Source organism: Furipterus horrens, unplaced genomic scaffold (genome assembly GCF_987537825.1).
Source record: "Furipterus horrens unplaced genomic scaffold, mFurHor1.1.pri manual_scaffold_11, whole genome shotgun sequence".
Classification (NCBI taxonomy): domain Eukaryota; kingdom Metazoa; phylum Chordata; class Mammalia; order Chiroptera; family Furipteridae; genus Furipterus; species Furipterus horrens.
This window is the reverse complement of record NW_028327181.1, coordinates 74,718,359-74,733,968: the sequence shown is the minus strand read 5'-3', so window position 1 is coordinate 74,733,968 and position 15,610 is coordinate 74,718,359. Positions and strand designations below refer to the sequence as shown.

Genomic DNA, 15,610 nt, shown 5'->3' with positions numbered 1-15,610 from the left:
CACCACTCGGGCAGCAACTGGAAGGGTGCAGGTTGCTCACAGGAAGGGAATGAAGTGACTGGAAATGAGGTGATCACCAGGTGAACCGCCAGAAGCCAGGCAGTGGCACTGTCCCCTCTCTGAGCCCTCGCCATGCAGCCAAAAGCAGTAAAGCAGGTGGCCCCACTCCTAGCAATTACCTAACGCTCTGCCCCACACAATTTACAGGTACCTTTGCTATGTAGGTCACACTATTAAGACAAGGAATAAAAGCATCTCTGCCTAATACACAGAAACAAACATAGGGAGGCTGCCAAATTGAGGAGACAAAGAAATATGGCCCAAATCAAAGAACATAACAAAACCCCAGAAAAAGAACTAAATGAAACGGAGATAGCCAACCTATCAGATGCAGAATTCAAAACACTGGTGACCAGGATATTCAGAGAACTCATAGAGTACAGCAAAAATATAAAGCAAGAAATGAAGGTTACACTAAGTGAAATAAAGAATCCACAGGAAACCAACATGGAAGGAAAGAAAGCCAGGATTCAAGCCAATGATTTGGAACATAAGGAAGAGATACACATTCAACCAGAACAAAAAAAAAAAAAAAAAAAAAATCAAAAAAAATGAGACTAGGCTTAGAAGCCTCTGGGACATCTCCAAATGTGTCAACATCTGAATCAGGGTTGCCAGAAGGAGAAAAGGAAGAGGAAAACTTACTTGAAAAAATAATGAAAGAAAAGTTCCCTAATTTGGCAAAGGAAATAGACATGCAAGTCCAGGAAGCACAGAGTCGCAAACAAGTCGGACCCAAAGAGGACCACACCAAGACACATCATAATTAAAATGCCAAAGGTTAAATGTAAAGACAGAATCTTAAAAGTAGCAAGAGAAAAGCAGAGTTACCTACAAAGGAGTTCCCATAAGATTATCAATGGATTTCTCAAAAGAAACTTTGAAGGTTGGGCAAGAAGTATTCAAAGTGATGAAAAGCAAGGGCCTACGACCTAGATTACTCTATCCAGCAAAGCGATCATTTAGAATGGAAGGGCAGATAAAGTGCTTCCCACACAAGGTAAAGCTAAAAGAGTTCATCACCACAAAGCCATTATTAAAGGAAATGTTAAAGGGGCTTATTTAAGAAAAAAAAGAAAATCAAAACCATGAGCATTAAAAAGACAACAACTTCATGATTATCAACAACTGAATCTTAAAAAAAAGACAAAACTAAGCAAACAATCAGAACCGGAACAGAATCATAGATATGGAGGTAATTTGGAGGGTTATCAGCTGGGAGGGGGAAAGAGGAGAATGGGGAAAAGATGCAGGGATCAAGAAGCATAATTGTTAAGGACAAAATAGACGTTAAGAATAGTAAAGGAAATTGAGAAGCTGAAGAACTTACACGCATGACCCATAGACATGAACTAAGGGGTGGGATTGCTGAAGGGAAGTGGGGTACCGGGCAGAGAGGGGCAAAGGGGGAAAAATTGGGACAACTGTAACAGCATAATCAATAAAATATACTTTAAAAAAAAGAAATCTGTTTCAGACAGGTCCCCATAACCAGTGAGGCTTCCAAGTCATTCATCTTCCTCAGTCTGGCTGAAGCTGGATGTGGGAGCACAGAGCAGCCCAGAGGCTGCCCTGCCCTGACAATCCCAGGCTGGTAAATGAGATGAGGTGCTAATCAAGTTTGCTTTCTTCAGCAAGCCAACTGTCTGTCTTCTGCGGGTCAGTCTACCTGCACAAGACCTTATATTTGGAATGGATCGCTCCTCTTTGTTACCCTACTACATTTTCTGTCTCCTCTCGCATTTCCTCAATCTTTATTCTTGGTATGATGTGACGGGTTGTGGGTGATGGTTTATTTTTTTTCCTCACCCTAAATGGTTTGCAGCAGGTGTGGAGATGGCTCCTTTGATCTGGTTCTGCTGTATGCATTGGGTCAGCCTGTGCTGCAGGACCATTTGTTAAAGGTTAATCACATTTTTTGGGGGAGGGGGGGTCAGGCTTTTTTGGCCCAGGATGTTTTATGGGTGGATGGAAGATGACTTCCATCCCTGTGATAAAACAAGGATGAAAGCGCAGATGCCCAAATTATTCTTCCTCTGCTTGGTGCTAAGAAAAGGTCTCTGCTATATGCTCCCTGATTTATTAGACCAATTTGGCATGACATCTGCATTGTGAGGCTCTAGCTGCCCTCACCCAGCAGAAATGCAGATTCATTCAGCATCATTTTCAGCTAAAGATCCGAAGGTGTAAAGCTGTTATTTCCTCCCTGGCCTTGGGGGTTTGCTTCTGAGCTCACTGAGGCCCTGACAGGTGCTGACAGCCCAAAGGAGAGGCTCAGTTGTGGAAAGCAAATAGGATAATCAAAAAATGTGGTTGATAGAGGATGACCTCCCTCTCGCTGGCTCAGCTACTCCGGGAAATGAAGCTGACTGCTGTGAACTGGGAGGAAAGGCACCGCACAAGGTATCTGTCTCTGGCTGCCCCTGCTGGCATGAGTTCCACAGCTGCAGCAGGATGGAGGGGGCTCAGGTGGGAACGGTCCCTTCCAGTCTTCCTCCAGAGCGTGTTGTCCCTGGCATTGTCCAACAATTTGAACCCTCTGTGATAGAAATACCGTGCTGTTTAGGAGGCCAAAATTAAAGACTCTGGGCTGGGTCAGTTAATACTTAATTTTAATACTTGTTAATATTTGAACAGTCAGCAATGCACAAAGAAAATTATCTTCAGTGAATGTTTACGCACTGTGTGAACACATGCTTTAAATATGCAGTGGAGGAGGAGGGGTGAATTCAGTTAACAAAGCTAAAAAGAAATCTTTGTTATAAATTACACGAAGCATATAAAAATATTTCTCTGAATGCATAGATTAAGACTTTAAACTCACCCACCGGCAACTGTGCAGTCTTGCCCTACTGCCATACATCGGAGTCACTGGACCACCGAGGACTTTATACAGAAGAGAGAGCAGTGGAGGGTCCATCTCCCCTGAGATGCCAAACTCCTGGCTCCCAGTGTTTCTTCAGCCCTGGAAATGCCCTGGAGCTACTCCTCCACAGGCCACCTCCCAGCCAGGAGCCTCCAGCGCTTCTGAATCTAACTGATCTGGATGTCTGGAAGAGTTTTAGCCCCAGTAATTTAGACGTGAATTAATACTGAATTAATCTCCTCCAGGATAGGATTAATCTTAATTTTATCATTAAACAAACATTTTTTTTTCAAAGGAAAGGGGAAAAAAGGTTAGTATGCCTAGGTAAACTAGCTTCTGATTGGTTGAAACACAAGGGAGGCTTCTTTAAGTACTTCAGAGAAAGGGGGTAGTAAGTAACGTGTGCTCTGCCATGCAAACAGTGTACAAGGGTAAGTCACCATCAGTAATTGCTGGAACACAGATATTAAGTCACCGAACAGAGTGACTCCATGCAGTTGGCCTTGAAAACACCTCAACCTCAGCTCAGCATTTGGGCAGCAGCAGGGGGCCGTCGTCTTAGCACCACATCCTCTTCCACGGACATCTTCTGCACACTCTCAATCGTGTTCCAATAAAATTAACACAGGAGTATAAGTTTCTTTGGAAACTATAGGCACTATGGGAAAAATCTTCTTAAGACAGCAGGGAAGCTCCTCAACAGCTGGCTTCAAAGCCCTGCTCTCCTGATTGTGTGCTTGTTCTTATTTCTGAAGTGAAGCTGTTTGTTTCAACAAGACAGTGGCTTTTCTCTTAACATTGATGACATTGAAGGAAAGGAAAAGAATCCTTGAATGCATTCTTTTAAAAAATTCTTATGCCATGTTCTAGAGTTTAATCAGGTGTGTATTTGCTTTTTCCAGAACAAAGCCTGGTAGACTCACAATTGACCTTGTTGGGAGTAGTACTAGATTGGCGGGGATCACGGGGGTTCCTAAAGTCAAATGATTTGTTTACAAAAGAAACAGATTTCAGAGTTGTAAAAATCCTAATAATTTCAAAATAACCTTTATCTTTGATACAAAAATAAATGTTAACTCCTTTAGTTCAATTTCCCATAATAACCTTTAAAACAGCAACAGATTCAGTCTCAAAAATTGCTTTTCATTTCTAGTGGAAAATGAAAATGGAGAACATGGACACGCAATGTTTGTGCTCTTCTCAGACGGTGCAATTAAATGCGGAGATGGCAGGAACCACTTCAGTAAAAAAAAAAAAAAACCGAAAACAAAAAAACTAGAGGGCATCGGAGAGCCCTCTAGTGACCACAAAGTGGAGTTAATGCAGAGATGACTGTCTAGGCAACGGCTGGCTAGAGACAGAGAAGCAGTCCTAAGTGTTTACAAAGGAAAATGTGGGGGAGGGGAGCTCTTTTGGTTAACAGCATATTTACAATTAGGTAATTGTTTTCCTAAATACTTTTCACCTGAGTAACATAACTATGTTATATGAAATCTCACAGCCACAAGTCACACTAAAACCCATTTGTCTAGTACCTTTGCTTCCCCAGTTTTCCTCTCAATTCAGTTCACATTTCAGAAGAGTTGTGAGCATGCAACACCCAGAAAAGCACATCCTGGCCCTTCAGGTGCACTGTCAACAGGAGTGACTAGAAATTGGCTTTGCTCTCTCTCAGCTTCTGCTCACAACTCTCTTAACATGCTACACGTAAAACACACCAATACAGAACCATCAGCTTCTGCCTCTCCAGACCACTTCTCTGCCTTTCACAGCTTCGAGCAATAGGTTTATTGTGCACCAAGAGGCTTGGAAGAATGGCACCACTGCTTGGGGGTCGGGGGCTTCCTACCTTGGCAGAACAACGTTAGTGTATATACTACTCAGTGGCACCAGGGGCCCTGCTGGGCATGCGAGGCATTTAGATCAATGGCTTGTCCTTGGCCCAGAGGTGACACGCACTGTCACAATGCTCAGTGATCACAGTCCCTGCTGCATTAGTAAGTCAGTTTGGAAGCTCTTCTGTTGTAGCAAGGCCTTTCAGTCAGTGAGGATGCAGCATTTCTGAACAGAAAAGTATTTTCACTCATTGTTAGAACCAGTTCCAGCTCTTGGAAATCTTGGAGTCGAGCAACATCTTTGTCCTGAAACAAAAATAGGTTAATCAGATTAAGAGAAGCCACTTGTCTCTATATATTTGGTATGCTGTGCTGAGTTGATACCAGTATCCTGGCTCATTTTAAAACCTAAAGCAAAAAAAAAAAAAAAAAATTCCCTGTTGGCAGGCTGTCAGTGACAGTACAGGGAAGTGCCCAGGGGTGTGAGCTGGGCTGGGACGGGGGAAGCCTTACCAGCAGCTGCTATAGAACGAGCAGACCCTGAAGGGAGAGGCAATGCAGGAATCAGTTTTCCTTAGCTGCTCTGAGAAGCCAGAAACCTGATGTTCAAAAAGCCCAGAGATGTTGAGAGGACCACATGTGTACCTATGTGGGTTTGCCCTGTAATTTAACCTCATTCCGATAGGGCACTGAGGTAATTCTTATAGAGCACTACAGAAACGTCTGAAAATGGATACATGTGAATGGTAATTCAGAAAATTCTCTCTGGTATCCTAAAACTTTCAAAAACGCCAATGTCTCTACAGACCCAGTAGAGGGAAAGAAAGCTCAATGATTACATTCAGAAAACCACCCTTTCTTCCTTTTCTGTTATCTTTTCATTTCTTCAGCTATGACTCATATAACCAAGAAGGAAACCAGGTATTTTCCAAATGCAAAAAGCAACCAACCAGTCATGCTTAACTGACCTTTCCTTACCTTTCTTACCAGAGTATTGGGTAACTTTCTGATCTTCTCCACTTGATCTGGATTAACACCCAGCTCACAGCAACTCACTCTGAGCAGTTCTTGGTAGGTGAGCTCCTGTCGGTCCAGTTCAATTTCAATGAAATCATTTTCTCGAAGAGATGGGTTTTGAATCCTCACCTTGAGTACCAGCTCTAGAAAAAGAGGGAGAAATGTTAATGAATGGTTCTGGCATAATCGGCTTATGTAATTTAAGATTTTTTCCAGAAGATGGTTATACTTAGTCATGCCTGTGCCACCCAATGAGAAAAACCAAGCACCGTCAGTAAGATTTGCTCAAGCCCAACTCTGGCTCTGCTGGCACGGTTTCCTGCATTGTCTTCTCTACATCTAAGACCGTGTGTGATTCATAAAATAAAAAGGAGGGTGATGGTGGGCTTAGGAGGGACAACCATCACAACTGTGAAGAGAATAATTTATTTCTGCTGCTGAAACTAAGGAGGTAAAGGCTTAAGTATGGGTTTGGGAGTCAGTCTATATATAAGCAGGGAAAGAAGAGAGACAAAAGATATAGTGTATGAATTACTCTGTAAAATGATTTAACAATTTTGAATCTAAAGATATTTATGAAATATGAAATTCTCTGCATTAAACACAGTAAAAGGACACAAAGCTATTAATAAAAAATAAAATTGAATTATGATTTGAATATAGTACAGCTTAATAAGGGAAGAGTTTTGGCTTCAGGAGTAAGCAACTTGCTGTACAAGAAAGTAACTGTGCTTGCCCAGGCCAAGTAGTACAGCTGGTTGAGGGTTTGACCCTGGCCAGAACACATACAAGAATCAACCAATGAATGCATGAATAAGTGGAACAACAAACCAGTGTTTGTTTCTCTCTATAAAAATCAATTAAAAAAAAAAAAGTAAGGTAGAGCTCCAAGAATGATGGGACATGTCCAAGGGACACAAGAACTGGGCAAATGTGACATAATCGTCGTCGTCGGCAGCCGTCCGTCTCGAGAGACGATGGTGTAGCTTCTCAAGAGTCTATCTGCACCGCCGAGAATGGTTGTGCAGTCCGACTCGGGAGTGACACGGTATCTGTCTCCTCCCGTGTTGAATCGACATCTTGCGATGACGCTGAAGCTACAGAGCCTGGGCAGGGTAATATGGAGGGTCTGCTGTTGCCCATGCAGTAGACCCCCCCTCTCTTCGCAGCTGAAGGGTCCAAGGGAAAGACGGAGTCAATACAGCTTGGCTTCAGGTGCGCCGCAGGAGTTGCCGGTGTTGACTACAACGTCAAACCGCCTTAGGGACTCCGGCTCCGGATTTTCTGTCGGGGTTTACTCCCTTAGCCTTTCCCCTGAAGAGGTATGCCGCAAGGCAGCGGAGGTTTTTTGGAGTCAGAGTTTTCCTTCTCTGATGTACCCTGACTGGAAGATCGAACCAGCGACACTTAGCTCGCAGGCCGACGCTCAATCCACTGAGCTAAACCAGCCAGGGCAAAATGTGACATAATACGAACATCAAAATAACAATAATAAATTGTAATCCAATAAATAGAATAAGAATCTATGAGTTTATACTGATATAAATGGAGAAGTGAGATCCCTTCTTTACAGTAGAATACCAACTAATAAAGAAGACAGGAAGTCATATTCTACAAAATAATTGGCCTAAACTCTTTAAAAATATTGAGGTCCAAAATGATAGAGAAAGGCTGAGGAAATTTACCAGATTAAAGGAGACAAAAACAACATGATAACTAAACATCATCAGTGATCCTGAGCAAGGGGCAGGGGCAGAACGAGTGAAATAGATACAAAGAGCATTGTTGAGACAACTGACAAAATTTAAATAAGGACTATGGATTAGAGAATAGCATTATATAGCAAGGTGACATTGCCTAAATTTGATAATTGTACTGTGTATAATTATGTAAAAGACTATCCTTGCTCTAAGGAAATACACACTTAAATCATTCAGGGTAAAAGGTATTAATAAATAATGTATGAATCTGAGTAAAGAGAGTTCCTTATACTAGTCCGGCAACTTTTCTGTAAATCTGTAATGATGCTCTAAATAAATAAATAATACCCCGCCCCCGCCCCCAAAAAACAACAGGAAGTAAAGCACTAGACCTCTGGATATTGTCTGCCCATCTGCAGAGGCTGTTTGCTGACAAGGGGTTACCTTGCATATTAAATGGAAATGCTCCAGTGAAGAAAAACGGCTGGAATGCTGGCGCTGGTCCTGTATATGTCCCATTTTGAGGCTCCATAGACACTGGTGGCTTGGACGGGACAGAAGAGAACAGTGATCGACTCTGACTTACTGGCGGCTGACAAACAGGACCTGGTTTTGTGCTTTCTGGTGTTCTGAGTATAGCAGAGGGGGCAGACACATCCCCATTCTGAACCAGAGCCAAAGAGGTGTGGTCCCGTGGAAAGGCCCCTAGCAGGGGAGGTTCCTCTGGGGGAAGCAATGGAGGAGAGCCATCTGCAGGGGGTGATGCAGGAGGTGTAGAGGGGTCCCCATTCTGCAGCTGGGCCGAATCTTCTGCCACTGGGGTGTAGAGAAAAGGGAAGGCTGGGTTGGCCAAATAGTTGGGAACAAAGGGCAGTTCTGACTCCTTCTTCATTTGGGGGAGGTTGTTGCCATCATCATCATCATCATCATCATCATCATCATTGTCTTCCACTTAAAAAGAAGAAAACACAGAACCGTTACATAGCCCTTTAAAAATTACCAAGAAAATGGTGTCTTCTGAAAGCTAGTGCCCTTTGGTACATGATAAGTACTTTGGTCAGTGTTTAGTGCCTCTTCAAGCCAGGAGATAAAGAATATTTTATCAGGTTTATGATTACCATTTTTAGTCATCTTAAATTGTACAGATTAAAAAAATGAAACCTTATAATGCCTACCTTTCCAGAAACAACACAGAGTTACTCTCTTGGCATAGTAATGCAGTCTTTGCTTTTAGAAACAGACTGGTCGTTTGAATGGCATCAAGAATGCACCCAATATCTCAAGTCTTAAATTAGTTTGACAAAATCCAAAGCTCCCCCCAAACACTGACTCACCTCCCATTATCTTTTTGATTTCTCTCCTTGATGTTAATTGGATTGGCATTTCTCCTTTCGTGGTAAGAATCTCTTTGTCAGCTCCAGACTTTAACAAGTAAGAGACCACCTGACCATGATTGCGTTTACACGCCCAGTGTAAACAGGTCCTGTCCCAAAGAAAAGGGGGTAGTGATTTAAAAAGATTTGGGATTTTGAATTCTACACATTAGTAAATAAATATTTGCGAGAGCAGCTAGAATTGGGAAACCAGGCTGGTAATCTCAACTTTTTTCTTTTCAGAAAGCAGATGATTAAAATGTTTAGTATGCTTAAAATTTATTTTTAAATTTCATTTCTAGCCCTTGAGAGAAACTAATTTGCCCCAGGCGCTTTAATTTCAGTGGCTTCCAGGAGGCTGACCATCTGGCTGGCTGGATAACTCTAATGGTATTGCTGAGTGTTACTCCATCAGTATTGCTCAGTAAATCGTCCCAATCTCCTTAAAATATATCTATATAGTGCCACATTCCTGTTTTAGAGACTATGGATACTTGCTTCAGATGCATCAGATATCACTTGAAGATTAAATATTATCAGGCAAATAACCACTTCTTATCTACAAGCTTGCTCTGACATTAAAATTATTACTACAGAAGATATTACTGTCTGAACCTCAGTTCCTCACTCCCTTTTTCTCTTTTTCGCTCCTTCACACTCACAAAAAAAGCATTTCTAAATTTCCATTTTTAAAAAAGTTGGCTTCTCTTGTTCTCTCCAGAAGGCTACGAACATACCCTCATCTGCTTAGATGTAAGGCACGGCAGAGACTTTAATTCCTTCAGCATTTTAAAGATGTATATCAACGAGCCAAATTTCAAGACTCTTCTACCATACTAGACTTATTTAAGTAAAACTAATTATTTAAGAATGTACACATAGGGGCTATGCACACACTGAAGTGTTATTATTTTAACACTGTATAGAATTATAATTAGCATGCCTGTAAAAACTCCATTTTAACAAATGAAAGAATTCAGAGGTACTAAATTCATCCCCAGTTGTCAAAGCTGAATGATATTATGGAAGGAAAAAACTTCTTCCCAACTCTTTTGAAATGTCCTCATTCACCAACTCTCTAATTGAGCTGAGATAAAGATCTTCAGAGCTTATAACCTAAGACAGGTATGGTAAAGAACAGGAAATATGTTCAACAGTGAGGATTAGGTCTCTCACCTGGGAAATCTAGAAAGTTCATTTGGTTCCAGGAAAGAGCTGATTTTACCCTGGGCACCCTAACATTTATGACTTACAGAAAGCTAGCTTGTCTGGCTGGCTGGGAACAACTCCACTGATGTTTTGAGTGATGCTCCAAAAGTTATTAATTAGATTGTTCGGGTGTCTTTAAGGTGCACTCTATGACAAAATGACTGCCAATTTTGGAAAAATAAGGGAAGAGTCTTGATCTAGACTCCTACAGCATAAGCTCCATGAAGATAAGGAAGTATCTGCTTGGACATACAAGTGCTTAATTAATATTTGCTGAACGAGTGAACCAACAAGAAGGTAGATGTTGCTAATAGTAGAAGGACCCAATGCATCCTTGATTCTGGGCAAACTGCAGCCAAGAGTGTGCATTTGTGTGTGGATGCCTGCAGCGTAGGCTTGAAAAGTAAATAATTATAATAAGCGAGCACTCAAAAATGAATGGAGCAAGGTGAGAAAAATATATTCCCTTTCGGAAATAAAGTGCTCACTTGCTAGTAGTAAATCATGATAGCCCTGGCTGGGGTGACTCAGTGGATTGAGCGCTGGCCTATGAACGGCAGGGTCGCTGGTTTGATTCCCAGTCAGGCACATGCCTGGGCTTCAGGCTGGGTCCCTGGCCGGGGGTGTGTGAGAGGCAACCAATCAATGTTTCTCTCCCTCTCTCTCCCTCTCTGAAAATAAATGGATAAAATGTTAAAAAAAAAAAAAAAAAAAAAAAAAAAAAAAAAAACTTGTTCATGACAAGCTTGGGAGTGAAGGAGGTAATTCACTGCCAGTAGGTCTGAGATACTCTGGGACAAACCAACTAACTCAAGTATCACCACGTAAAATGGTGTCAAGTCAATAACACCCCCCCCCCCACAGCCTTGCACCCTAAGTGATCATCATTTACAGTCCAGACCTGTGTGGCTCTGGACAGTCAAAACTCGGAGCCACTGCAACCAGGCAGTATTTTCAATTCTTCATGAGCCATTATACTTGTTCCTTAAAGCCAATGGGTATGCATGACACTTTAATTACAGTTGATGTGGGAAGTCTATCTTTGAACTTCAACTCTCTAAGCTTTAAATTTGCAGTCAGAATACCCTATTATTGCTGGGAAGTATTGCACACCAGAGGCCTTGGGCATCATTCATTGGTGCTGAAATTGTGGTTACTGAGCAACTAAGAACTGAAAGCGGTAATCATCCTGCTTTTCTATGCTAGAGAGTAAGTTTTTTGAGGGTAATCTTTATATCCCGTTATCCAGCACACTGCTTATAAAATAAACAGATATAATGCTTTACATGCTGGACATTAGTCTCAAAGCAATACACATATTAACTTATTTAATCTTCTAAACAGCCCATGAGTTAAGTACTATTATAAGTGTGCCATTTTACAGATGAAGAAACTGAGGCAGTCAGCAAATAAATAAACAAAACAAACAGTATGCTTGGTGATTTTGAAGCATTGTTATTAAGTGTTATAGGGATAATAAAGCAAAGAAAGGAATTAGGGGATTCCAGAAGCAGGGGAGAGCATGGTGCAATTTTATTTTATTTCCTTATGATGTCTTTGCCCCCACCCCAGCTTTGAGATATAGTGGTGCAATTTTAAATTGAGGGCCAAGGAAAGGTTCACCAAGGTGATATCTAAGCTGAGACTTGAAGGAGGCGAGAGAGCAAAAGCATTTTAGATTGAAGGAAAAGAAAACACAAAGACCTTGAATCAGGACTGTGCCTGAGGTTTCAGAAAGGCAAGGAGGCCAGGGGAGCAGAATGAAGAAAGTGAGGGGATAAATCCAGAGATGAGGCATAGTGGTAAGGAGGGAGGATTAGGGGACAGGAGTAGGAGCTGTAGGACCCTGTGGGCTTTTTTACTCAGAATGAGAGGGGAGCTAGTAAAGGGCTCTTAGCAGAGTGAAATGATCCAAATTACGTTTTAAATTAGGATCTCTCTGGCTGCTATATTGAAAAAAAAGGCTATTGGGGTATAAGGCAGAAGCAAGGAGACTAGTTAAGACGACTACTGCGATGATCCAGGTGACAGAATGATGGCCGCTCTGTACCAGAGGTGTAGTGGTAGAGCCAGTGGGAAGTGGTCAGACTCTGTAGCAGAAGGAGGACCTGGCAGAATTAGCCAAAGGACTGGGGTGTGAGGGAAAGACCGGAAGCAAGGATGGCCCTGAGGGTCCTGGCTTGAGCATCTCAGATGCTGCAGTGAGGACACTAGGAGCAGGCTTGGGGCAGTTAGGGGATGAGAGGGGACCAGGAAGTCAACCTTTGACATGTAGAATCTGAGGTACCTATTAGGTATCTGTCCCAATAACTCTGTGAGAAGCCTCTTCAGGTTACTTGAGATTCAACTCACATTAACTGTTAAAAAAAAAAAATTTCAACTGAGTAAATTTAAAGATCTAATTGGCTTTATTAATTCATTAATCGGGCAGCATTCCATCTAGCAAACAGAAGGGAGCTCTGAGAAGTTGTACAAAATGAAAAGTTTTTATAAGCAGAAACTGGTTGGGACAAGAAAGTTAGTAGCATAATGCAAAAAAGGATTTTTTTTTCCCCAGGCAAGTGTACTTTTCTTTGGGGACAGCAGGAGTCTTATTAGGTAACCTCACTAGTGTTGATCAGGAAATTCCTGCTCTGATTGGTTTAAGGCCACATTTCTGGGAGCCTGAAACTGCTAAAATTTCTTAGTTTGCTGCCCTTGGAGCCTTGTGCCTGTAGTTCCCTTTTTTTTTTTTTTTTTTTTTTTTTAAACAGTACCTATTATGTGGCAGGCATTATGGTTAGGAAAGGGGTCTGGAGTCTGATGTTGGATTCATTTCCCAGCTCCACTAGTTATTGTAAATGCTATGACCTTGGGGAAATTACTCAATCTTTCTGGGCCTCAGTTTCCTCCTCTGTAAAATGGAGAGAATAAGAAAAGCTATGCCCCTTACTAGCTGTGAATAAGGTAATACGTGTAAAGCATTTAGAACCTCTTTTGGGCCACTGAGCAAGCTCAGTAAATGTTAGCTAAATACATCATGCTTCATCTCATTAAGTGCTCACAACACTTCTCTGAAGTAATTGTAAAATGAAGTGACTCCAGTAAGTTCCAACAGGCAGGAATGAAGAACCTGCGGGAGAGACCAGGCTCATTCACCTACCCAACACTGCCTCCCAGTGCCAGAACAGTGCTTCACACCTTGTGAACCATCCAACAATGCTCAAAAAAGGTACACACAGAACTGCAAGCCTGTTTGCAAACACTTTCAACAAAATAGCAGTATCTCCTGTTTCCTGGCTTTCTCAACTGCTACTCAGGCTTTTTTCTTTAGAGTAAGGAGGGAGATAGATTTGTAAGGAGTCAGAAACTTGTGGTTTTGGTCCTGGCTCTCATATTAATAGTTGTGTGACCTAGGGCAAGTTATTCTCTGGAGTTGAAACAATCTCCAATGTCCCTTTCAGTTCCAAATGTAGGATTCCACTTAAAAAAAATAAAACACTTGCAAACTCGCTTTAAGTCTAAGCTAGCAAAATAGGCAGGATCAAATAAAAACTTTAAATGTAAATGTGAAGAAGGTGGAATAATACCACATTCAGTAACTTAACACTAAAACTTTGACCGACACATCTTAAAATGAGACTCCTTATTTAATTGGGAAGGACTCAATTGCAGGCGGGCATCTAAAGCCTCGGATTAACTTCTCTATTTGAAACTGTAACAGGAAAACAAAGCAAAATGCTCTATAGCGTAAACAAACGAGTCTTCCCTCAACAGGCAGCTGTAGGCAGCAGCACTCCCTGCAGCAGAGGCAAGACAGAAGCAGAATAGTGATGCAAGTGATTGTTTTTCTGGTCTTTTTTTTTTTTTAAGCCAGATTGTATTTCCACTTAAAAATGCTCAAGAGACTTTAAAAAGGCCCCAAAGCCCAAAGATGTCCAAGTTTAATATAAGATCATACTGAGGTGGTGTCTTTCAGTTTCTCCTCTACTAAGGTATTAATTTGATCCTTGTTAATGAAACACCCTGCTAATTCTTCTAGTTGGGTCTCAGTGATTTCCTCTGACTCCTGGTATCTTCTATGAATGGCGATCGGCTTATAAATGATGAAAAATGTAATACCAGAAATAATCACGAAATGTCTGTAGGTTCTACTTGAGTATCCTTTCTGCATTATACTTTGAAACCAGGCCCAATGATGACCAATTTGAGTAGTGGAGATCATGATGACTGTCACCTCGTATTACATGCCACTCTTTCAGAACAGAAACCAGTAAACACCCTACAAGATGAAACACCAAGCCTGTTTTTCTGGTCTTGAGAAAAGAAATCGTGCTAGTTTATAAGATTCACATTTGCTCAGTTGCTTATGCTTTTTGCTCTACAGATGTGTTTTTCTTCAGAAGCACCTATGGCAAAGTCATTCAACACTTGAACTGGGGTGAGCTCCAAATTAGCGTGAGAACCATAGCCAGCACCGTTCAGGCCAAGTGAGCTAGCGGGTGCAGAGGCGGCGGGGACGCCAGGGGTCGGGTGGGCGCTGCCCAGGGCAGCCCACGTGGGCCAGGATTTAGGCAGGTCGCGCTCCGGACTACACCAGGCAGGGGGGCCAGGATTAGCCTCAAGAGCGCACAACCTCGGAGGCCCCAGGCGCCAGGCCACGCCTTAGCTGGTGTCTCCGAGGTCACCGGCGACCGCCCCACGCTCGGGCCGGCTGCTCTGACCCTGGTCTTCCCCCGCTCCCCACTTACCAGCCGTTGACCTCATTTTGGGAGTTCACATCCACCCCGCTCTCCACCAGTTTCTGCACCTCCCGAATGTCCCCCAAGGCCGCGGCCTCCCGCAGCCTCTCCTGCTGCTCCTTCTGCTCTAGGAGAGCGCTCATCTTCCCCTCGGCCCCCGCCCGTGCCGCCTCGGGCCTTCAGCGCCGCCGCCGCCGCGGCCGGCTCCCGGCCATGGGGAGAGAGCGCGGGGCTCGCCCGCCCTCCTCACGCCGCCGCCCGCGCCTGGCTCGGGGCCTCAGCTCCCTCCCGCCGACCACCCGCGGCTCCCTTGTTGCTCCCGGCCCGCAGGCCCAAGCCTCCTTCCCGACCGCGCCTCCCGCAGGCCGGCTCCGGGGGACCGTATTCAGAGTGACAACCCTGACCCAGATATTTTCCGTTCCTACCCTCGGTCCCGGCGCCCGGGCCGGCTGTTTATGTAACTGCTGCACAATACGATCCGACGTGATTCATGGGCTATTTTTAGACCTCCTTATCCCACAGCTTCAAGGGAGGACAGACACAGAGAAAGAAAAGAAAGCATATTTGAGAACCAGACAAGCCTATTCTCTGGCGCAGGCTGTTTACCAGGCATCAAAAATAATTGGTGGGTTGTTTTTTTCCCCCTCTCCAGTCCATTTGGCTCTTCTTCCTTACCTGAGCCAGCTTATGCACAGCAGGATGGGGAACTGGGCTGAAATGATCCTACTATTATATGCCCATTATTGCGGAGATAGATTCACTGTCCTTTTTTTTTGACAGTGCTTGGGACCATTCAGTTCGAATATTTCAGTTGCCGTTGTTTTACATC

The 15,610-nt window shown here is 43.1% G+C and overlaps 1 protein-coding gene across 1 annotated transcript; it reads right to left on the bottom strand.

The window, feature by feature from the left end:
* Positions 1 to 2,655: 2,655 nt before the first annotated feature.
* Positions 2,656 to 15,186, bottom strand: ANKRD40 (ankyrin repeat domain 40). The gene is made up of 5 exons (XM_090290499.1): positions 14,791 to 15,186; positions 8,813 to 8,961; positions 7,923 to 8,429; positions 5,740 to 5,921; positions 2,656 to 5,067 (listed from the first exon to the last, which is right to left on the bottom strand). Exons 1-5 carry the CDS (start codon positions 14,922 to 14,924, stop codon positions 4,921 to 4,923), a joined length of 1,119 nt encoding a protein of 372 aa, XP_090146625.1. The 5' UTR covers positions 14,925 to 15,186; the 3' UTR covers positions 2,656 to 4,920.
* Positions 15,187 to 15,610: the final 424 nt, after the last annotated feature.